This window comes from Aquila chrysaetos, chromosome 22 (assembly GCF_900496995.4).
Source record: "Aquila chrysaetos chrysaetos chromosome 22, bAquChr1.4, whole genome shotgun sequence".
Classification (NCBI taxonomy): Eukaryota; Metazoa; Chordata; class Aves; order Accipitriformes; family Accipitridae; genus Aquila; species Aquila chrysaetos.
This window is the reverse complement of record NC_044025.1, coordinates 12,732,735-12,757,685: the sequence shown is the minus strand read 5'-3', so window position 1 is coordinate 12,757,685 and position 24,951 is coordinate 12,732,735. Positions and strand designations below refer to the sequence as shown.

The following is a 24,951-nucleotide window of genomic DNA, read 5'->3' as shown; positions in this document are numbered from 1 at the left end:
AACAAGCACCTCAAAGGTTTAAGCACATCTTAAGGAGGCTATTTTGCAGGTAGTGCTGTGCAGGAGCATGCCTCAGGCGGCCGTGCACTAAATTCACGTTCTGACTTCCTCGCCAGAGCCAGCGTGCTGTGCGCACGGGCACCTCTGACAGCCTAGCCCACAGCTTGGCCATTTGTCAACAACACACAGTAAATCCTGCACACGGTTCCAGGCAGAAATCAAAACCTGCTGCACCCTATGAGAAGCACAGGAAGGATGAGTTAGGTACATATATACCTGCAAGGCAGCCAGAATTCCCAGCTAACCGTCTATGAAATACTGCAGTGGCAACAAGTAGCCGAGGAGTCTGCTTTCTGGACCAGTAAAAAGATAGTGCCTTGTCCCTCTTCTCAGGGCACAGGATCAAAATGCATTAAGGTAAGCAGTACAGCCACTGCTGCTACTATAAATGTCCATTCCTGTGGTATTTGTCTAATCTGAATACCCATACGTTAAGAAACAAGGCAGTGAAGCCCCCTGTAGAAACAGAGGGCAATTCAGGCTTTTTAGAAATTCATCTCAGCTCTCTGTTTTATTGGCCACTTTTTTAAAAGAGGGAATAATATCTTATCAACTGACATGAGCTAAAAGGAGAATAAAAAAAGATTAACAATTTCAGTCTGGAATAAGAGAGTTTTGAAGCAAAGGCATGAAAATTTAAAGGGTTTGGGGTGGGGATAAAGAAAAGAATTTACAAGGCTTATTTTGTGAACCCCGAGGGTTAATTTATCATGGAGTAAGTCTGGAACTTGAAAAGCAAAAAATGGTTTATTGGCTTTGAAGGTCAGATAACTATGTTATATCATATTCAATAGGTTAAGGTTCCAAGGGTCTACAGGGTTGCATGACAATTGCAGGAATCCTTATAAAGTCTAGTTTATACCTTTATCGTTAATAGCTTTCTAATCCTTTACCACAAATTTATAGTTTAGAAATGGCAACACATCTTAAAGATTAAAGGTATGTGACAAACAGTTCATGTCCTTTAATAATCAAATCACATAGCTTGGATTGGGGGCTTATCAGGCTTTTTCCTACTCTATGGTTTCATAGGTAGAGAATACTTTATATCCCTATTACATGAATGATGAATGGGACCATTGGTTATGGGCTGTTATTTGCTTGGCTGTAGTCAATATGTTTTCTTTGGACAGGGACTTCAGTGATTTATTTCTCTTTTGGCCTTATCACTTATTAACTCAGGGCAGACAGAAAGAGCCAAGGTTGTGAATAAGGACTAGTGCCCATTTAGACTTCTAATATCAGAGAAAATATTCTTTTTAATGATCCAGCTACCCTTTGCTGCGTAGACTCTGATTGCACTTCCCTCTAACTAGAAAATAAAGGTCATATTTCTTGGAAAGTGTATACATAAAATATGCAAAATAATATGTTTCCTTCACAGCCAGCTTTATTCTGATGGTTGCTGTAATTGCTTTCATTTTGCAGCTGTCCTACAGGTACACTGCACACTTTTAGTGATTGTTTTTTGCAGTGTGTTATGGTGCTGCCAATGTTTAAGAGATACCAAAGATACGAGGATTCTGTGTTCCTATTAGCATACAAAAGGGATTTTCCAGTCTACCTCCACCACCTCCTCACTCTCTGGTAAGACCTTTTTCCCTGCAATCAATTTGGATTCCTCCCAGCTTCCTTTCCTGAATTTCTACAATGCAAACCAACAACCCTAATATTCCTAATAGTCAACCCTGATAACTGTCCATAACTGTTCACTCCACTAAGCACATCCTAACAAACTTCAAAACAAACACTTTTGGAACAACATTAACCCCCAAGCCCATCACCAAATAATGAAGACTGAAGTTATTTCATGTAGGAAAACTTGTTCCAAAACAATTGCAATCATTCCCCCCCCCCCCCCCCCCCAAAAAAAAAAAAAATTTCCAGACAGGCCAGGCAGACCAGGTGTTAACAGTGACTCAGCAGAGCAACTAAGTTAATGGACTGGAACTTAGAAAGGGCCAGGTTCAAGCTTAAACTCAAATAGAGATTTCCTGAGGGCAACTTTCCTTTGCAAGGGCAGGTAACACCCAAGATGGCATCACTGATGTGGGTGCTTGGAGGGAAAGACTGCACCAATCCCTCCCTTGTTTCCCCATCTGTATTTTACCTGCAAGCATCCCAAACCCAGCAGCGGTGCCATGAGGACCCAGTTCTTCAGTGACTATGGCAAACTCCTATGGTAGCAGAAAGCCACGCATACAGCTTAACTTCTTCAGCCCAACACACCAGCCCAAAGACAGGTCCATCTCTGAGCTCCACACACCACCTGATGTCTCCGGTGTGTCCCCAAGGCAAGGTCCAGTTGGGAACGAACGCTCGGCACAATGAGATGAAGGGGGAACCCAGTGAACTCTGCATTAGGACATTTTTCAGATAGCTGTTACGAGGGGTTTTTTTGCTTGTTTCCAGAGCCATTAATTAAATTCACCAGTAAAAGACTACATTTACAAAGGATTTAATTTCATTCTTCCTTACTTGATTGTGCTATACTTAGGATTTATCATCTCTCCTCTGTCCTCTGTAGAGTCTGTCTGAGATCAGGAACAGACTTTATATTGAGCATCCAAAGCATAGGGTAACCTGCAGCGCAGGGCTCTCCTGCTTTTAAGAACAGACACCAGCTCTTACTTTAAACTTTATATATTTCTTTGTATGGAGGGATTTTGTTCCATTCTTCTGTAGCACTCCGTGACTATTTAACTTTGAGACATCTGATACTTTTTATTCTACCACTGCTATTAATATTTACTAGTGAAAGGCAGATAAAAACTGCTGTTAAAAACAAATGGCATTCATCTGCTAGCTACCAGATCTCATAGCTGGTCACTCTTATGGAGAAGTGATGTGCTCTATATTTCATTTCAGATTAATGATCGTCATATCTTTGAGGGTGAAGAATTTTATAAACACATCAGGATAAAACCCAAGAAAGCATCAGAGATGCTGGCTTTTTTATTTTATTTTTATTGTTCTGTTGATGGTGGCCTTCTCTCCTCATTTATACTAATCAGCTATTTAAGTGCTCATGATTTAATAATAAACACACATGAATGAGGCATTGTAAAACTAATGAGGTTGTGTATTACTAATGTTGAGAATAACTGCCCCTAGGTTTTAACATTTCTCAGGAACTAACAGATACGCAGCTATGGCCAAGGTTAGCTGGTGTAAGGGTCAAACTCTGGCCCACAGGGATAAAGAAAGGCTCCAGTGGGGCTACAGAAACCTCTTGACAGCCAGTCTGTCTCTTATCATCACTTCTTTTTTCTTCTTTTTTTTTTTTTTTTTTTTATGTCTACAAACTCCAGAACTCTCCATTCTGAAAACTGATTGCTTCATTGATTATGTATCTTTTGAACTTTGCATAGTTATTGGTGCCTTCTTGAAAGCAGAAAATTTTCCTAGCAAAGGCATCACTGAAGTTTACCAGGCTGGAAACTTTAGGGACTGGAGATCACCTTCTAAGTAGTTCCAATTCTGACCAGATCTGTATACATGACTTAAACCTCTGCATCTAGGGCCATGGACTGAAATTTTAAATGGTGACGGGTAGTTTTCAGACTCTTACTCTTGGAGGTATTTGACTTAAGAAATTAAAAAAGAATGATTCTCAGAAGACAACCACCCCTGTGCTTCTGTAAATTAAACCATTTAAAGATAAAAACCTAAAAATTAAGCCACCTAAAATCAAGGCTTTTGAAAATGTTACCCAAACCATCTGTGATGTGCAAGGCTCTTCCTGTTTGTACACAGATTCAAATGTTTTCGGAAGTAAATAAAGGGTGAAATGAGGATGGAGCAGGGATTTTTCCACATGAGGCTATTTCTTCTTTGTAGCAACTAGGGGAGTGAAAAGTCCTCTGAGAAGCCCTATGACATTTCAGAGAAAGAGGCGGTTTCCCAGAAATTCTGTGACTATCCTGACCTTCACAGCGCTAGCATTTCTACATCACTCTACACACAATGGCCCAAAAGCGTAATGCGAACGCTGGTCAGTCTCGGCAGTGCTCCACTCTGACCCACTCGGCCTCCGTCACAATTCTCCTGGAGGATCAGCGCTCAGCATCTGGGTTATTCGCACTGCAGAGCAAGCCCCCTGCGTCTACACTGACCCTACATCCACCCATCCCTGTTAGCAGCACTTCTAGAGACATACCACCTCCCATAGCATAGAATAAACCCCAAATGAACTGGGGGGGACTTGCCTGTTTCTCTAGGTACCCCGTCAGCACACAAATGGTTAGGCTGCAGCCTCCCTGCAAGACTAATGCAAATGAAAACGGTCCCTAAATTCCAACCTGTATCCAACCACGTAACCAATTTTCAAAAAAATGAACAGTATTTGGGGTACTGCTCAGCCAAGAATCTGAATTAACCCCATGTGGTATACGTAACCTGAGTGACAAAGCTAGATACTTCTGGCCCCATGTAGTCCTTTGCTCTAGTTTGGGAACAAAAGCACAAAACCTTAAACTGAGCAGGTGGCAGAAGACACAGCATAATGCATTTTTATGGACCTTCCATATGTCCTTTCCAATATGCAGTGAGATAAATTCTCCTTTCACTTACATTAATGCAGTCCCACTCAAATCTCACAGTTTAGTACCATAGCAAAATTCATCTGTGAAAATCATGCTGTCCATGATGCACCCATTTTTTTACATTGAAACAAAACAAAACCTCAAAGGTCTGTCCAGGTATCACAAATTTGTGCCAATTCTCATCCCTTATTTAACTCAACTATATATGCCCTGAGTCACCTTTGCAAACTACCTATGGACTTGTATCCCTAATGGCTTCTTCCTTCATCTCAGTTTCTCCAGTCCTACAGTAACGGTAGTGATACATATCTGACTCCTAAGTTGTGACATGAAGCTTAATTCATTCAGTGCTCTTCAATACCAGAGGAGACTTACAGGTGAAAGGTGCCACAGGGAAATACTGACCAGCACATTTGGATATTTCTGTGTGCAATATGGACTTTGAATACTATTCCAAAATGAACACACACGCAAGATGTGTTCAAACTTCTGTATTTCTAATAACCTTCTCTCAGGAATGTCAAAGCTTAAAATTTAAGAAATAATTGCTCTGTAAGTGCATGCTAATGGCTTGCTTTGCAGATGGAAAATAAAAAACTTATGTTTTCTTGTAAGCACAGGACTGACACTGGTTTATTTCTTTCAAAAATACTTACAAAAGCCAGGATTTCTCTGTATGTATGTGACCTTGATTCCTAGATGGCACATGGACTACTTAGAGATCATGTTACTAAGTTATTTGCAGTTAAAGGGGAAAAAAAGGCTAAAATTAATGGGTCACTGGGTATTTTCTTCTGAGAACTTAAGTACTTAACAGTAAGAAAAAAACAGTTTACAGCCAGGTGGCTTGAGGGGATATTTTGTTGAACACTGATTAAAAATAATTTCTTCTAAATGAGACCTGACCACAAAATGGGACCATTAACGAGCAGGGACATTCTCACCAGAAAGGAAACTACGCTTGATCAACTCCTGCACCGCCCACAAACCCCAGGTCTTTTTCTCTCTCTCTCTCTCTCACACACTCTCTCTTCCCCCCCCCCCCCCTTTTTTTTTTCTCCTCTCTCCTTTTCTTGTTCTTAATAGCAGGGTAAATAAGCAGCAAGTGATGCTGAAATGTTTTCGGCCAAAAACAGAGGCCAAACTCCTCTGAGAAAACATTTGGCCTCTGTGGTTTTGTAATATGTTCCAGAACACTGAGTTCACTGAAGAACATTGTGAAAAAATCCCATCGGCTGGAGTGATGCTGGGGAATGTTACTGTATCCCAACTTCCAATTGGTCCATTTCCTGCAGGCCTTGTTAAAAAAAAAAAAAAGAAAAGAAAAAAAATAGTGCTATGTGGGAGTTAAAACAAGTTCTCATGGGAAAAATGAATGGCAAGAAATTCTAGCTTTAAAAGAAACAGCTAATCTGCTAGTTTGATTGTTCTTCAAAACTTACAATGAACCAATAATCCTAATTAAAAACACTTGGCCTAGTTCTCTAAAGCATCATAGCTTTTTCTATGCTTCGTTTGTACACACCATAGACTATTAGTTTTTTTCTAGTGCTCACTAACAAAGTGCTGACTTTGTTGGGATGGCTGAGCTAATTTCGTGAACTCAGTGTGAAACCTTAGCTAAACAAAATTGTGGTAATTTTCCTTAATTTGTAAAAGTGATTGGAGTGCAAACAAAATTTTCCTCTTGGGTCAATCCTATAATTTTCAATTAACTAAAACTAATCGGCAGGCGTGTACTGAACCTGCATTTTGTTTAAAGGGCTGGAAGGCACTTCTGAAGGTCAGGATGCATTAATTGTTTTTATTTTAGTTTCATTTAGTCCTTTTTAAAAAAGCCACATTTAAGTTCAGGCTGCCTTTAAAAGGAAAATGCAAATTGTGTGAGGTACGATTTCAGTCACAATAGCTTTTCTGTATCTCCCGTAACTCCATAAAAGCTGCATAAGTAAGAGAATTGTCCATGGATTGGTTCACCTTTGATTTTATCATTGTTGTTTAGTATTTCATAACTTTCCTTTATTGAATAAAAAATAATGTGTTTTAAACACTAACCTGAAAATGCATATATGGAAACACTCTCCCTACTGGGACACTTTATTTCCGCATTCAGCCATCTGCTTCTGGGCAGACAGGCTAAACTGCCGCCCTCCTTTTTACTGGAAAAGCTAATTAATGATGATCTGAAAAGCAAAACCAAAATGGGTCCAAGCCATTTTTACATTTAAATTGCAAAACAAAGTCCTCAAAAATTTCTTCGTGAAGTCGGGGGGGGCAGGTTTCCTCCCTTTCTTCTTCTTCTGCATGCATACTTGCCATTTCACCAGCCCAAGATGCAGCCACCCCAGTGCCTTGACAACAAGCAGGACAAGCACAACTTATTGTGAGTGAGAAAGTGAGAAGGGAAAGGATTCCTGGTCAAACTGTCCAAAGCTCTGGCTGACACTTTCATGTGGTATACACTGGAAATTTGCACCAGCTGGCAGCTTGACCCTTTGCTTTTTCTTTTGTTCCAACACATTCAAACCCTAAACAACTTTTTTGATATGGTGCATTATTGTCCAATATATGAGTTTCCCACACATTGTTGAAATCATAATGCTCACAACAAGTACACACAGCCTCCACAAGTGCCTGCTGCTCAGCCAGCAAGGTGATACATGAACACTTTAAGACCCAGTTTAAAGAAACCCAGTGCATAATCCCAACCGGGGGAGAGGGTATTTGAAAAAGACGACAAAGCTTTATAAGGCACCTTTGTTCAACTTGTTCAGTGTTAAGAAAAATCAAATGAGAGCTTTGCCACCCAACTGGAACACAGAAGTCTCCTCTGTCTCGAGCCCCTGTGTGTACATTCACAGTTGGAGCAACATATGCGCCCAGTGTAATTAAGAATGCCTCATAGCCACAAGTATTTCTGATATATCTTATGCTTAAAGTTTTGGGGGAAATCAAGAATGGGGAAAGGAATTGTACTGGATTGTGCTGAACCACAGTTCCGGCAAACAGTTACAGAAGTAGTCCTCTCTGCATATGTTGAACAACAAGCGCATAAACGGGCAAGCACATCAAAACCTGGACCAAGCCATTAATTCTTGTAGCATGCATACCTTGCAAGGAATCAATGACACACATTCTTTTTAAAAAGTTAGGCTGCTATTTGATTTATTTCCCAGGCCATTCTTGTCACTGCTGAGAGTGGTTTAACATTGCCGGCACCTGCAACGTCCTAGCGTGGTTTTTTGTTAATAATTCTTCAGTCCAAGCCACTCAACTTAGTGCTCTCAGTGTGGGATGCCACCCCAAAACACATTGCAAGTCACTATGTCCGCAGCATCGGCTGGGGTGAAAGCTACTTAGCCTCCCTGGAAGTCAGAGACAAGTATGTTACGGTGAGATGGGCAGGCACACAGGCTGCTGCCTTGAACACTTGCAACACTTGCAGGACAACATGAGATGGAGATATTTAGCAAGACGCTTCTTGGAAGGTAGGTTCCTAATTGCACTAGAATGTCTGACTCTTTATGCTTGCACTCTTCCTCTGTTTGTTTAAGCACTGGAGTATCTGTTTCTCTCCTTCCTCCCCACTCCTGGGTAAAGAGATGTCCCATTGCGAGGACAAACAATCAACCAAAAATCCCACACTGGTATGTTTTCAGAGTCATCTCTACGGTCATCCATTTCTGAAATCCAACCTTAAATTGGTACCTTCAATGATGTGCTCAGCCAAAATAATAAAATACAGTACAGCTTTTAACAACGAAAGCAGAAGCCCTAGCAAGTGTGATATATTGCCTGCCCTATTTCTCCACATTATATCTAGTACTAAAGCATCCTTACCTGTGTAAATGAATCTTCCAGGCGTTCCCTTGCAAAACTGCTTAGACTTGTAGGACAATGTGACTTCTACAACCCCTGGGATATGTCGGGGAGGCGTCTGTACGCGGATAGCATGAGGAGTAATCAGCTAGAGGAAAACATTGAGAAGGGAGAAGAAAGGGAAAAAAAGCACTGTTAGATGCTGAACACTTCTTTAGTAACACTTTCCTCTCAGATCACAGTAAACAAGCTTTGAAACATGTAATTAACTTGTCAATGTTTGAATACAATCTTGATGTAACCCACACAAAAGCCAGTGACTACAATATTTACAAGCATTCTCCCTCTCAGCCGTAACAACATTATTTCTGTTTTCATACATGGCAGGCACTTGCTTGCTAGTACAAGCATGAGCCCTGGTTTAATGCAATAACTTTAGCTTACAGCAGCAGGATGCCTATGTTTGCTGAGGTGAACGCTGGGGTCACGACAGTGTCCAACAAATCTGATTGATAAATGATACTCAGTTACATGTGTGAACACAGCACAGCGCAAGCCCAGGCTGAGATTCACTGCACAGCACAAGCCCAGGCAGGCTTTTAAATGCGCCGGTCCCCAGCTGACATCTGTACGCTGCAAAAGCACCATGTGCTGCTGTTTTAATTTTCTATTCATTTTGTGGAGGTATGACTGATTACTGCAGAAATGCAAAGTTTGGCTTCTGAAGGATGCCAGATCTTTCCTTGCACATGATCAGAGCACTCAAAAGAGATATACCAAATAGAACCATCTAACCATCACTTCCAGTCTGCCTTCACTGCAATGACTGACACACATCTGAGAGTGCTCCTGCAGATGTGGATTTGCACAGTAATAAGTAGACAAACTTAACTTTCTTGCTAATGGGCCTGGGGATATTAACACAAAAGATTGAGGTGGGTCAGTGCTGCACTTTCCAGGCTCTAGACCATTTTTGCTCTTTCAGGATTCTGGATAGGATTTAAAACACAGTCCCCAAAATTAATATTAGAGCCATCTAGGAGTTCACTAATTTATGGCAGGTTAACTTAAATCTCTGTTGCACTCAGAAACAACAGCATTGTCCTCCCCATCACTGAAACATCCTCTTCTCACTCATTATGCTCCCTCAGACAAGAAGAGTAAAAAGAGGTACATAGAAAAGGTGACATGATTGTGTCCAGCAACCAAGATACAGCTCTGGCACGTGCATAATCCTTCTCTAACTGACCGTGGCACACTAACACACTTCTAGAAAGGCAAACAAGACCAAGACCATAACCAGCTTTGACAGTGAGCAAAGCCATGGGCACCCTATACGGACAGTGAACTGCTCTGTGCTGTTGGTTGAATCGTGTCCTGGATTAGGGAATACATTTCAATAGGGGTTTTGCTTCTTTTTTTAATAAAAAGCTGATTTTATTCTTATTTTTACTAGGAACCAAATATTTCAAAATGTAGTAAGGCCCTACCAAAAAATCAGACTTTTAACCAGTTCTTTGTTTAGGGCACAGGACTAAAAAAGCACAGAAGGAGAGTAATGTCTGTCTGAGAGCCATCTGTGTTACTGAGGGAAATGGTATACACAGTAGGAAGTTCTCCATATTTACAATAAGAAAATTAAAATTAAGTCAAGTTGAAGATTAAAACCAAAACTACCAGCATCAAATGCTTCAAAAGTTATTCAGATCCTCAGAAGTCATAAGTCATATGTCATTTTAGAAATGATCATGTAGAAATTGATGCCTTCTTGTTTGTGAGCTCCAAAGAATATGTTTTCAGGTTCTGCTTTGAAATCATGTGATTTAGAAACTTACTTATTTTTAAAAGAAACCTGCCTTTTTTCTAAATTACTCACTCTATCAACTGGGTTAAAAAAAAAAAACCAAAACACCCAAACAAAAAAAACAAAACAAAAAACCAAACTTCCAAGGATTGCTTTTACTTAAATTGAGTTGTTTTACAATTGGGCTGACCGAAGCCAACTAGGCCAATTCTCTACATGCCCTCAACAGTCAGCGGAGGCAGAAAGCACTGCCAAATAGCAATTTATTTCCAGTGCTTTAGACACCTCTCATGTTGGGATGAGGCTGCTCTCTGGAAACATCTACCTTTCTCCAATGAGTCGAGATGACAAGTTTAGACTCGATGCTAAACTGTAGACAGCCAAACATAGCTGAGATAAATCCCATCCTCAAGTGGTTCTAGTTAACCGGGTGAACTGGCAAGATGAGAGAAGTTTCATGACATTTTTAGGGGGAAAATATTTGTAAAAATAGCCAAGCATTTTAATAGTAAAGGTTAACATGTTAGTCTTACTACGTCAGCATGTGCCTTGCACCCCTCACCCCCATTCTGGCATGAGCTATACAGGCAGCTTCTGGTTGTATCTTTGAATTTCCCAGCATTTACTGGTCTGTCACCACTTTAATGTTCTTTAAACATAATTTGTGGCATTTTCCAATACTCATCTTCCCTGGTTCCCAAGAAATGTCTGACCTATTTATGGTCCATTGTTACAGAGAGCTGGGGAGAGTTAAGCAAGTTTCCTGGTTTGTTCTCCACAAACAGTTTGGTTTTCCTTTGTGCTCTGAAGTAAATAAGTTTAACTGTGTTTAAAACCACAAATATACAATAATGTCGCCCACACATTCCCCAAGGGTGAACATTATGTCTGAAGTCCTATGGTTTAGGATACTCAGGATATATTTTACTCCTCTCTTCTCTAGAACTAAAGCTTGGGAGGTATACCAGGAGAATACATGTGCCTTTTCCTTTTGCTTTTTCTCCTTAGCATCCGCCACTGACCACTGTCAGGGGTACAGCGCTGAGCTATAGGGACCTTTGTTCTGGGTCAGCCTTCAGATCTCAGGCACACAGAAAGGAACTGGCTAGCTCAGTTACATACCAGTAGTCCCCTATATTGCTGTCATATCAAGAAATTATCTTCAAGGGACAAACAATGTCACCGCACTCCAAAACCTGCCCTCTGAACCTCACCTTTGGTCTCAAATTCTGATTCCCTAGTACTGCCAGGATCTGCATTATGGACCGGCACCAGCTTTCCAAATTGCCCTAATTCCGTTTTGCAAGCCGAATGACCCAACGGATGCTGCACAAGTCAGGGTACTCCAGGCCCACCCACGGCAAGAGCAAATCTGCCCGTGATTTCAATAACTCCAGGATTATGGGATGTTTTCCTGTCTACACTGTCAACCTGTGGCCTGACCTTGGGAATCCACTCCACTTTTTCCTAGCATATTTTCTCCTCTCACACTGACATGGCCTGTACCTTCTTCAAGGCACAGTCTGTCTCATACTTGCACATAAGGCATCTGGAAAAGGTGAGCTATTAGCAGCAAGGGATATTAAAAGTAAAGACACTACTTGTGGAAGCCTCTGAGCCCCAAACTGGTGGAGGCTGGTAGAGTGTTCTGGGGAAGCATCACTACATGCTCACCGTGTTGTTTTTATAGGCATCTGTCATTGCCCCGCACCAAACACAAGATACTGAGCTAGACGGACCTCCATGTCTGACCCCAAATGGCCATTTCTATGTTCTGATCTCAGGTGGGAACTCTTGGTGCATTAACAGACATTGTAACAACCGCAGCAATGACATGTCAAGAACTAGAATTTGTAAATATGAGTTACATACATTTCTGAACACATACTTTAAACGTAAGTCTCGAGCAAGGCATTAACCTGTGATTTGGAGATGAACCCACCAGCCAAAATCCCAGATCCAGCTTCCTCTTCCATTCCAGCATTTGGCTAATTGAGATCTGGAGCTGGACTAGTAACTGGATGCTTTCTCCCAAGGGATTTTCAAGTGAATTGGTCTGATACTTGGCAACTGCACTAGCTGTTTGATATAAACTCTTACATGTCAGTTGGGACATGCTGTGGATTGCATTAAAACCTGAGTTAGAGACCTTCAGAATGGAGGGAGGTGCATGTCCTTCAAAATCCAAAACACATTTGGGTTGAGTGTGTAACAAGCCTCTTTCTGTGGTTTGCTAATATATTCTAGACATTCTTGTGTGATACAGCATCATTTCACACTCTTCAGAGTGCCAGGTTACTTTCTTTTTTTTAAAGTGACATTTTATAAGGAGATGTCATTAATCTGAGTCACTAGTTTATTTTTGCATGCTTGAGCTCTGGTTTGTGGTTAGGGAAATGGTGACAATCAGTCATAAATTTAACTTGGACTCTGTATGAAGAGGACCCTTAGGACAGGAATGAAGAAAAATCCTACCAACTGAAGGTAATGACAGCTTTCAGTGAGAACAGGAGCCTTAAGACACCTATATTTTTAAAAATGACCAGTGACTTTGTATGCCTCAATTCTGGGCATCCAAATGCTGCTTAATAAGCCTTGGCTTTCAAAAAGAAGGTGCCTACTCATTTTTTAAAAATGAGTCAGTCCTCCAAAATAAGCACCAAAAAACAGAGACTTCCAAAATCAATAATAAACATGAAAAGCAAAATAAAAAACTGTCACAGAATTTGATTCAGCAGCATTAAAAAAAAAAAAAAACAACAACAACAACAAAAAAAAAAAACCAACAAAAAAAAGCTAAATCAAAAAGTCATCCTCTGTTTTTGTGGTGTACAAAGGTAAAAGAACTGATATTTCAGTGCTTCATCTTTTCTTAATAGAAAAGAAAAAGAAGTTGTTTCCAGCTGACTCTGTACAGCTGGAGGAATGTTCTTGGCAGGAAAATGTTTGAAGAAATAGTTCTTTTTAAGCAAATACTGTGGAATATTTATAAGAAACTAATTTTGTCCTCACAATCGTGTATTTGCCCTGAAACTCGACTCTCAGAGTTTCAGCCCCCCCAATAAGAGAGAGAAACAACAGAGGATTTTTATCAGCAGCCCAGATTTTGAATATTTGCAACAACACACAGACACAGAACGCTGGGTAAAAACCTGCAAATAACAACTCCGTCTGTTTGTGGACGGGACGAACAGAAAGGCAGAGTCTATCTGGCAAACAGACTATTTGCTGCGAGTTGTCTGTCCAGATTCAGCATGTGCACACGATATACCAATGCCATTTGTTTGTCGGTTATGAAAGTCCCTTGAAAAAAAAGGCATTAGATGGCCCATTTTGCTGTATTCTAAAAATATCAAGGGCTTTTAAAGTCATTTTTATAAAGTAATATGGGAGTTAAGGATTAATTGAACCTACTGGCTTAGGGTATCTGCATTTCTGCAGAAAATTAATGTGACAAATTAAGTTTTTATTTAGTTCTCCCTGGCTGAGAAAGGTTGTAATTATGTTAGAGTGTTTACAGCTAAAATATATGTTTAAATAATAAATATGTGTTTCAGAAACCATTTTAAACCTCCTTTTTTAACACAGTCAACTCCATTTCAAGCATATAAATATTTCAATTACAAAACTTGAATACATGTAAAATAAATTAAAAATATATTATTTACATTTCAAATTATTTATAACATATGTTGCTTGACAGCAACAAATTCACCCTTAAAATGAACAAATTTTATTTTTGGCTTTTAACTTTGCTTCTGAACTATGGTAGGATTTATATTTTAAATATCCATGCATCTCAGGTACTTACATGGATTTTGCCGTAATAAAATCTGAGTAATATAGGACCTTTACGATAATTATCTTCACAGCACCTCTCCAAAGAAGGTGACTAATCTTATTACTATGTTAGAGAAAGGGAATTGAACTTTAAGCAGATTATGTGATTTGCCCAAGGTCCCATGCAAAGTCTGTGGCAAAATGATGCTTAATTTAAATATTAGACTTCATCACCCAAACCACCTGCAATTGCAACTGAAAGTGAAGCTAGAAAAATCCATGTGAAAATGCTCTGGAAGACTCACTCTTTTTCTTTAGCTTCCACCTATCTAGTTGTTTTGGATTTTCTACAGCTCAGTTAAAATCATGTTTTCTTTGGATCCATGAAGCAACAGGATGAACTTGAAAATTCTTCTTTAATTCAATGGCAACATAACCTGGCCAGGTTTGCTCAAAACTGGGCCTGACTGGCAACTCAGGGTGAACCTGCTCCAGGTTTGAAGATCGACAGTTCAATTCGACACTCTATTAAAGTAAAACAAAAATATTCTTCCTGGGTACTGAAAATGCACTAGACATTTTTAGAAATGGGAAGGCAAATGAAAGAACTTATTTTGTACTTCATATGTGGCTAGTACGTATAATTTGAATTATTTATAGATAACTATTATTTAGGGATCACTCAGACAGTTCATGCATTTCTGCACTTGTTTATCATGTCTGTCTGCTTCTTTTAGAAATCATTTCTTTTCCCCTGTAGGATTTTCTATTCCTCTCAGAGGTTATGCAACTGAGAAGCAATTCTGTAAGGGAGAGTCAGTGAAACAGTCTTCAGTCAAAGCCAACTTGCAGCCCGTTATAGCATTCACAACAAACAGACTGACTTTGGTCTGGACCCCCTCTAACATTATTAATTTTATGACAAGGCCTTGCAACCACCAGCAACAACGTTTTGACCAGCACTCACTCTCCTGAGATTAGAAATTGCCAATTAATGGCTTCCACTAATAAATAGAATCAAGCTTTATAATGAAAGATCCAATTCTGCAGTACCAAAATCAGAGCACTTTCCTCCCAGCCTCTTCACCTTTCCCTGTTAAATGTCTGTAGCCATAATGGCTTCAATCCTAACACACAAAATGCTTACACCGGACCCAGGGGGCACTTTCATGATCACATAAGGGCTTCAGAATAGGGCTTATTTAATATATCTCCTTTTCTGGAATGCCCTTTCATCCACACTTGTCCTCAAGTGGAAGGATGAGAGAGAGGGAGAGAGAATAGTGGAGCCCATGAAGGACATTAGAGGATACTCTTCATATGGAAAAAATGCTGCCATATGTGCAATGGAATCAGTAGGGGGAATGTGCTGGATGTGAATTAAGCTATAATGGTGATTTAATATTTATAGGATATAAGGCAAAGCATCAGAAGATCCTTACATCACTGGGTAAGCATTGTATAGCTATTTCAGAGATACTGGGTTGTCTGTTAGTGTGTATATTTCAGCATTAAAGTAATGAAAATAACAATTTTTTATAAAACCTCCAAAATGCTTTTGAAAAGTCATAAATGCAAAATGTAAACCTCTCCTTGGAGCTGCCTTCCCGTGCCAGTGAAGCCAGTGGGAGCTCTGCCCTGACTTCTATGGCCCTGCACACTGGAAGTGGCCATTCGGGTGATGCTGCCTGGGTTTTAACTTTCCACGGACTTTTGGGGAATATGTGCCAGGACGATTTAAGAAACTGGGAGGAACAGCAAGAGCAAAAAATGGATAAGAAACCAAAAAAGGGTTACTGTGAAACTACAGAGGCCCCCGCTAGGTATGACGAGTCTGTATTTTCCACTGTGGATACAATACTGTGTATGTGGTTGCTATCATGCAGATGGTACTTACACCAAGCGCCTACACTTTAAGGATGTGCAGTCTCCACCTCACTGAGCTGCAGCTACAAGCAGCCCGTTTCCCTGGAAAACAGGATCACCTAAACGTCTGTTTCCTGTGGGCCCTTAGCTATTGTAGTGCTAAATGCAGAATTATTCACACAGGCATTTATCCGTCCCTTTTCTTGGAATAAAAGGCACTGAGCTAAATTCTGGGCTAGTGAGCGGAGATGCAAATCCCCTGGCTATAATGGATTTCTGCCACAGGTAAATTTGACTAATTATTTTCATAAAACTGAATGAGGAAAGGATTCTTATCTCAACATTTGTTGCTGATTTAGCATGTGGCATAGAAAAAGGACAGACTAGCTATAAGCTAGACAAAGCTATTAGACATTACCGTTCAGACAACACCTACCTCACTCCAAACCAGCATGGTGCCGAATATGACCTGTAACCCATCAAAGAAATTGTCTCCTATGATGATGACAGTGGCACCTCCTGTAGTCCATCCTTCACTTGGACTGATGGCTTTGATACATGGTGTAGCTGCTTTTCAACACACATGAAAAAGAGAAGTATTCTGCTGTTAGAACCAGATTTTAATGATAGAAGACTTGAGAAAAATAAAATAAAAGGAGCTTTCATTTCCCCCCTTACTAACACAAAGATTTCAGCAATCACGATCTTTCTAGTACATGTGCATGACCTCAACCTATATCTTTGGAAGCATTTTTTCTCAATTAATTTCTGTTTGGTTTTGTTATCTGCATTAAAAAAATTAACTTTTTTAGGCCTACTTTAACAAAAAAAATCACAGCATGATGGGCAGAGACCAATTGGAAATCAGAATAAAACCCTATCTTTATTCTATATGAAATGTACAATACCTGAGTTAATAAAACAATCTCCAGTGAGCTTGCTTTATGATCCATCATAACCTAAATTCATCAAGTAAACTCCTGCAAATATTGTGGGAAATATTGGCTAAATAAAAAAGGGTGTAACCTCAGCATTTCTTTAATTATTCTGCAATCAGATCCAGGTTGTTCTAGCATTAAACCACCCTGCCCTGCTTAATGCTTTGGCTACTACAAAAAAAAAAACCAAACCCAAAACCTACAACCCTGTCATGTAGTCATTCCAGTTACATTGCATCTACCGGATAATTCAGAAGTGTGTGCACTGCATTCTGCCATATTCATAGAGTCTGTCGCCACTTTCACTAGCCACTTTCTTGGCATCATATGTACTAAGTGCCTCCTGAGAGGATGTTGAAAACTCAAGCACTGCTCAAAGTAGTAAGCTCAAATCTTGGTGTAAGATCTTCTGGTTTAAGACTATCTAAGCAGAAGCATGCCCAACTTATATATATTGGTGGGATAGGGCAATATAAACATCCACATACTGATTCTCCTTCTCTGCAGTACTGGTGTACATCAGAATTTAACTGTGCTGAAGCAACAGGAATAACATTACTGTAAAAATAACCTGAATAAGACAAAAAGCCTTGGGTGACTCTCAGCTGTGGAGTCTCAGGGTGGTCATATAGGTTGATGAAAAGAAGCAACTCCATCCCAAATGCCACCAACTTCTCCTTGCTTAATACAGCATGAGGTGAAAATATGACACCATACCATTAGATAACATTTTAAGTAAAGTGGGTACCTCAACAATTTCATTAGCCGTGAAAAACAGATTCCTTAAGGAGGAGCAAAACTCCACCAATCAACCTCAATGTTGAAAAGAAAGATTCCTTCCTTTAGATATGAATCCGGTCCTCAGCAGAGAGAAGAGGCTGGCTCCACTGAAAACACAGGAAGGGCTGCTATTGCCCACACTGATTCTGCAATGTCAATCAGCAGGACTTCATTAGCTGCATATATATATATATATCTATATATATCTGTATATATATGTATCTGCATATGTAGCTCTTCTTTCAGGGTTGCTGGCATTTGCCTCTGAATTGCTACTTGGTTGAAAGGCTGGCTGAGCTGTTAATTTGGTCTGTAACTTTGAGTATTTGATGAGGCATTCAAGGGAGAGCCCTCAGGCGCTCCATCAGGTCAGGATCTACTAGGAAGACAGGGGTGTGAAAGCCTGCCACGTGTTAGCACCATGCAGGACAACACTCTTGCACCCGTGAATGCTTTAATGTGGCTGTGTAGTGGCACAGCCCCTGCCCTACATTCTTCTAATTGTAAGAACAGTAAATTAATTCATTCACAGAAGCCTACTTTAAAATGCTCCAGACATAAAGTGCTAAAGAGGCCCTGTGCATCTTTATTTAGTGAAGTTCTGGTGGGTTGGAGCTAATTGCAAGAGTGGTGAGGCTGGTAAGAAGCTCCTTCCTCCCAGCCCCTGGGCAGGGCGGGCCGGTGTGGAGCTGGGAAGCGGGAGGGAGCTGGGAAGGGAGCTGGGAAGGGAGCTGGGAAGGGAGCTGTTGAGTCACCCTTAGCAGTGAGTGTTTCTGTGGGCACTGCTACAGACTCGCACCACCAGTGATGGAACACATGCATGGGGAGCAAACAGACCCTGTCCCTACCTACAAAAGGTTGTAAGTGTCAGGCACAAACTTTTCCACTACTTAAGCTGATGGGGATGCCAGCTCCAGCGAAAAACACAAACACACGCAGGCAGAAAAAAATCATTACCCTACTCCAAACTTGGCAGAGCACAGCCATTAACTTTTACATGAGCTAACAAAAGAAACATCCTAACATTACCGTCACGAAAATGTAGCGCGCACACAGAAGTAACTTCAGTATGTTTAATTTGGATTCAAGTTACTTGCATAAAACTGCATAAAAACCATTGCAAAGTCCAAAACCAAATGCTTTCCTTTCAGCTGAGCTCACAGCAATGGATTTACAGTGAAAGCAGCTTTTCAAAATGCCATCTAGCCCTTTCACGGAATTGAACTTTTTCATAAATAAATATTAAAATCACTTCCAAATTACACCCTTTCCAGTATTTCCAGTCGATTGTGGACATCCCTCCCCCCCCCAATAAAACCCAAAGATAATCAGTTTCCCATGTGTCAGAGAATGAGCTACTTTTCTTAAAGACTACAAGCAACATTTTTTTCCTAAATACCAGTGAATAAAAACTGTTTGAGACCATAAGCCATTAACAGAAAACATATGCAGGCTTCAAAATTATAGATTCAATTCATCTTTAAAATGAATGCAAGATACTGTTCTGCAGTTACAGGTCCCCACTAAAGGTTGTGCTATTTATCTTGTGATATTCTTTGCGGTACCTACATTGCACTCAGAAGTGCAAGGTGCTGCACTGTCTGTGCTGCCTCAGGTATTTGATTCTAACACTTTACACGTGCATGTGCTTAATATCAAATATATGCCAAGTCCCATGGCAGCCAAGGGGACTTTGAGCAGGCGCTCGGGTCCTTGTGCTGCACTGGGCTGTAGGTTGTTCACTGGGACACTCTCGCACGCAAAGTCAATGCGACCACTCGCACGTGTAATTTTATTTAAATATGTAGCAATTGTGCTGAATCAGTGCCTCACCGAAACTGCTGGCAATAGCCCAGGACATCTCTGAGGAGGAGGAAAAGTCAGGACTTGGTGGTTTAATAAGCAGGGCAGGTTGGTACCCTTTGCAGGCACTACCCGAGAAGCAGCAAAAGCGCTGTGCATTCCCGGAAGACTTCAGAGCATTATTTTCCTTTGGGATCAGTCACAAAAACCAGTGGGACTTCCCAACTTTCCCCACAGAGCTTCTCTTATCTTAAAATGCAAGTGTCTGTAAAGACTGGAAGGGCCGCACAAAGGCGCTGCCCCCAAGGGAAGCTGCGCTGGAGGGCTGCACCCCGAAGAAGCCCGAGGAGACGTGCCAAGGGAGGCATCCAGACTGCTACCTGTTTTTGAAGGCATAAAACATGTTTATACAATGACATATTGCAACAGCCAGTGTCGTTTGGGACATTGGTCTTACTAAAACTTTGCCCTTTCCAGGCTCCTTCCTTGGAGCACCAGGAGGGAGCACGGAAGAATCGGGTCCCGTTTGCCAGCGTCACCGCAGGTAATGTTGGGAGGGGGCGAGGCAATGACCTCAGCTCTATTTATGCCCCTGGTACAAACGTCTGGCCAACTCAGGCCCTCGAGCTCTTCATATTTCTCTTGTTAATCATTTGGCAACCTTCAAAGAGCTGTCTGGAAGGTGTTTACTTCTGTGCAACCCCAGAAAAACAGAGCTGGGCAGAATAATCTTTTCATTGGAGACCTTGATTTTTCTACATTTTGTTTTGGTCACAAGAGAAACCAAAGTACAGAACAGTTTTTTGCAGAATGCAAACTTCCAGAATCTCTATCTGGAATTAACTATAACGCTTTTTAATATTTCCAAGAAAACCAAAATATTTTGTTTCAAAATATTACCACTTTACATGTCCTTCTGCATCATTTCTAAAATGGTGGTTTTGAAACAAATATTAAAAATTTATGTTTTTTCTGCAGAAAAAGAGATTTTATTTTAGTTGAAGTCTGAAACTTCACTGATAAAAAAATGCAGTGAAGGACTGTAGACCAGTTCTAGTAAAGGCAGTGAAGTGTACATGCTTGATAATATGAATGGACTTTAAGTCCAGTGAAGAATGATAATGAAAAAGAATAATAACACATTCTTATACATATAAACAGGGGTTTTTTTAAATGAACAGCTGGCAGCCAACTACAACCAAAACTGAAAGAGTTTGGTAGCCTAACAATCAGATAAGATTTTAAGAGTCTGGCATGAGTGTATTACATTTGCTGCACGTTCTCAGAACAGTCATTGGACTGAGGAAAAACTAAGTATTACCCCTCCAGCTGCAGGCACGGACCTTGCAGCTCCTTGCAGAAGGTGATGTGGCCATATCCTCCACCTGCTGAAATGGCCTAACGGTTATAAGTCGTAATGAGCTGCTCTCCTTCTTTGCATAATATCAAGGCAAATCAGTGCTAACATCTGACATGTTTCATTGTGCTGCTCCAGCGGTTTGAGTTAACAGATATAGATGTTAGAGAGAGGCACTGCAATCCCAAATTTATTGAAGCCAACGGGAATTTTGCCACTGACTTCAAAGCTAAGGTCTCTATCAATAAATTTTAAGGATTTATGAGCAAAAACCTTAATGACTTTCAAGGGAAACAATGTTTTTTGAAATCTTCATCTTCTTTCAGAATATACACATTGTTAAAATCTTATCACCTTCCATACAAAGGATGGTAGGCACCAACTTTGGCACACAGGTAGCAAAAAGGAAAAGTTTTTCGTCGTGTGCTGTGTGTGTCAGTGTGTTCCTGTGTTCCCGTACTCCCCTAGCTACTGATATACAGGGGATTTTTCTTCCTTCAAACTGTGACAATAAAATGATTACCCCGCCACAGTTTAGCATAATGGTTCAGAAATGCTCGTGGCATATTGCAGAGTTAAAGTGGAAATTATTAGGTAGCTCTTCTTTGTTATAATAATGATCACTCCACAAATAAAAGCTCTTCTCCCAAAGGTACTGCAAGGCACAAAATGCTAATTCTGAAGATTATGTGTGCGCTTTTATTAAATATTACTATGCCCTGTCTGTTTGAGGGCTTCACTGCTCTGATTGTTTTATGAGTGCCATGTTAATGTCAGCCCCATCTTGCTAGCAGCAGGCACACATTTTAGCTTTTGTATGAGAGTTGATCAAAGGCCGCGTGCTGAGGGAATTGCTGAGAAAACACGGACAAGCGATAAAAATCTAACAGATTAATTGGTTTAAATTTCATTTCAGGGTGTTGAACTTTGGCTCAGGACACTAGTACTACACTACCAGTCAGGGCCTAATTACCACATTTCCAATTTGCCTCTGAACGATGCTTGGAAGGGAGAATGATAATGGTACTAATAATACTAATAACAATAATAATAATAATAATAATAACAAAACAACAGCAATAATGTCTCCTCATAGCTTCTTGCACACGCTTAACAACTAACTTTGTGTGCAGTCAATTGCACTAGGAAATCCCTCTCCCCCACATCACCATCCATCTGCCTCCTGAGAATCTCTCTCTGCCTCAGATAGCACCTGAAGACAGAAGAAATACCAGACACCGTCAGGAGCATTGAACAACTGAATTTACAGAATCAATGAGCTACCGATTCAAGTCCCTCACAAACACACACTGGACATCTCATATTACAAAGTTTATGGGTGGCCTTGGAATAAGGGTTAATTGAGCTTAGAGGTAAATGTTCACTGAGGTGAATTAGTGGGATGCACAGCTATCAGCAGGGCTCTGGGACTGCTCTTATTTAGCTTCTGAAATGTGTTTGCTCTATGATTAATATCCAGTTTATGCTGGTGACTGTAAGAATGACCTCGCCTGCAGTTTTTCTCATGAAGTGTGGTTTCATCCTCCATTATTCCATAGATGAGGCTCTGACAACAGTTGCTGCATCACAACAGGAGTTTAAATGATGGGGTACGTACTTTTCTTTTTCTTCTCTTTAAGAGTATTGTGACACGCAAGGGGAGTTGCATAAAGGCAGTTCAAACTGGGAATTCAGAGCAACAGGGAATTTATGTCTCATCTTAGAGAAAGTACTGAAAATATCTGGAGTTTAATTTAAGTTTCCTTTTTTTCTTGGCTAAAACCTAATTCCAGGCTAAATATATAAACGAGCCACAGATTAACCTACAGTTTATGGGTCTGATCCTGCAACCTGTTAAATGCTTTCACCAAACTACTGATTTTCAGCATATCAAGAAAATCGGTTTTAAGGACTCAAAACCATGACTTACTGAAGTTGTGATTCAACAAACCACTTAAGTGCTTAAAAACCCAGCTGAAGAAGTTGCAGAATAAGGAACCAGATTTTTTAGGATAGTTGGGCAGTGCTCTGTGCAAAGCTGCCAAGAGCTATGTAATATATACGCAACTGGGGTTTCCCATTTCAAAAAATACTTAGGTTACATGTAGACCACCCTGTGCAGTGCAGAGCTCATCCAACCTGACACGAGAACTAGCAGCAGCAGAGCCCACATACTAATGCCGACATACCGATTTCAGGAACTGAGCTGCTATGTCTACTCAGTGTTGCAGAGAGTCAAACGTAGCAGCGACTCAGTGCTAACTCTGGGATTTCTACAGCATTTTTATATCATCTGGTGTAGATCTTTCCTCAGGTACCTCATAGCTGTTGAAATCACACACGGTTTGTGACTCTGAGCAAGGCAGTGCCCAGGAATGATCTGAGCCTAAATCCCTTTCCCACGGCACTCTGGAGCCGAAGGTGTGCAGCACTTGTTGGGATGCTCAAGGCCTTTTTGATCAACAATTTTAGCTTGGCAAGGTATGTTTCTCTTTAAAAGGGGAGAAAAACATTTTTTCTTCCCTTCCTGAATTATAGATTTACATAGGTGTTATACAGGTGGGAAGGGCTATTCCGTTCATCATTGTTTATTGTGGATTTTCCACATTAAGCATTTTAACAGATTGATTTTATCATGGGGGAGTGGGGTTTTTTCAGAACTGAAAATTATCATTTTTCCAAAATTTTCCAGTTTGAGAGAATGAACCAAATATTTGGGGGGGGGGGGGGGCTTGACTTGGGCTGTTTTGGTTTTGTTTTTTCGGAAATAATATTCTCATTCCTGAGAAGCAGGCGTTGTCATCATCTGCTCACCTACTTTGAGCATGGTGAAAGTTCACGTGCCCACGCAATGGTACCATTCCCATCTAGTGTGTGGAGGCATTGCCGGAGCTGTATCCACCACAAGCAACTGAAAGCAACTGAACTTTACCAAACCAGCCTGGGTGGGAAAAGTCCACAGGACCAGCCCAACGGGTTAGTCATAGACACTTGAGGGAAAAGGAATGTGGCAGAGTTTTTACATATTGTACTGCAGCATTAAATCTGCACTCTTAAGCTAAACAATGCATTTGCTGTTTATCTTAGTAAAGTGATGATCTTCCTGCTTTCCTTTTTCATATCGCAGCCTGCTCTCTCTCCTATTCTCTCCTGACAATAAGCAGCTGCTGTGCAGGAAACAGGGTAACAGAGGTTTCCCTCTCAACGAGATAACTCACGCAGCTTTATGCAACACAGGCACGAGGATGTGATGCCCTGCTCCCCCTCCCCAGCTCCCTCCTTTACAACATCTTGATATTTCGGACTTACCATTTGCAAGCTTTAAAGATTACAACACCCTGCCAAAAATGGCAACCTCCTCCTGGTTCTTCATGACGTCTGCACTGGGTGAAATCACCGAACCAAAAATATACGTGACGTGCAATCCCTCCAGGTTGGGGGAAGGGAGGGAAGGTTGCCTTTGTTTCTGTTTTCAAGTAGTGAACTTAAAGGTATTGGCTGTGATTTTCCGCCTAACATTTTGGATGTTCAGTTCCCATTAATGGGAATTGAAAATGTAAATTATCTGGGACAATATTCCACCTAGAATCAATACTTAAGCCAGTGTTTCTCTTTTATCCTTGCTGATGCCTCAGCTAGCAAAGTTACATTTCATGGAGTCCTCTGTGTTTCTCTTTCCTTAATGATTTCCAAAGCTCTCGGTTGTTGATCACTGCCTGAAAAATGATCGCATGGAAAAAGGAGGCAATCCTGAATAATAAGAGATGTGTTACAAAAAAATCTGCTGTGTATTTTACTTAAAACATTTCCATGAAAATAATAACCTAAGTATCTCTATATGATTGCAAGATACGCATTTTCGTTCATTCTTTTAAACTCTTACACACCACAAAGGAAGTTCTGGGGTTTTTTTTGCTTGTTTGTTTTTTACTTTGGTAGGTACCTCCTGCTTTCCAAAACTTAATAAAACAATAAGAGTCCTTAGCATCTCACGGCAAGCTGGTAAAACTTAACCTCCAAAAGAGAGCTCTGTCATGTTTGTTTGGCAAATAATAAATTCCCCAATAAAAATGCAATGGTGCAAAAGCACTTAAAAATTTGGTTAAATTCAATATACAGATTCAGCCCAAACATGAATATTTATATAAAAGTAAATAATACATATATAATTTTCTTGAAAAAAATATATATGCGTGTGTG

General features: G+C 40.5%; 1 protein-coding gene across 7 annotated transcripts in view; it reads right to left on the bottom strand.

The window, feature by feature from the left end:
- EBF1 (EBF transcription factor 1) overlaps positions 1–24,951 on the bottom strand; it is a 285,087-nt gene that overhangs the window by 60,477 nt on the left and 199,659 nt on the right. For 4 of the 7 annotated variants that reach the window (XM_029998140.1, XM_029998143.1, XM_029998141.1 and 1 more), the window contains exons 9-10: positions 16,310–16,440; positions 8,445–8,571 (exon numbers count right to left, since the gene is read on the bottom strand). In XM_029998140.1, coding sequence (XP_029854000.1) covers positions 8,445–8,571; positions 16,310–16,440 — 258 coding nt within the window. Of the gene's footprint in view, positions 1–8,444; positions 8,572–16,309; positions 16,444–24,951 lie in introns of all 7 variants that reach the window. The other 3 variants (XM_029998139.1, XM_029998142.1, XM_029998145.2) reach the window with 1 other exon arrangement.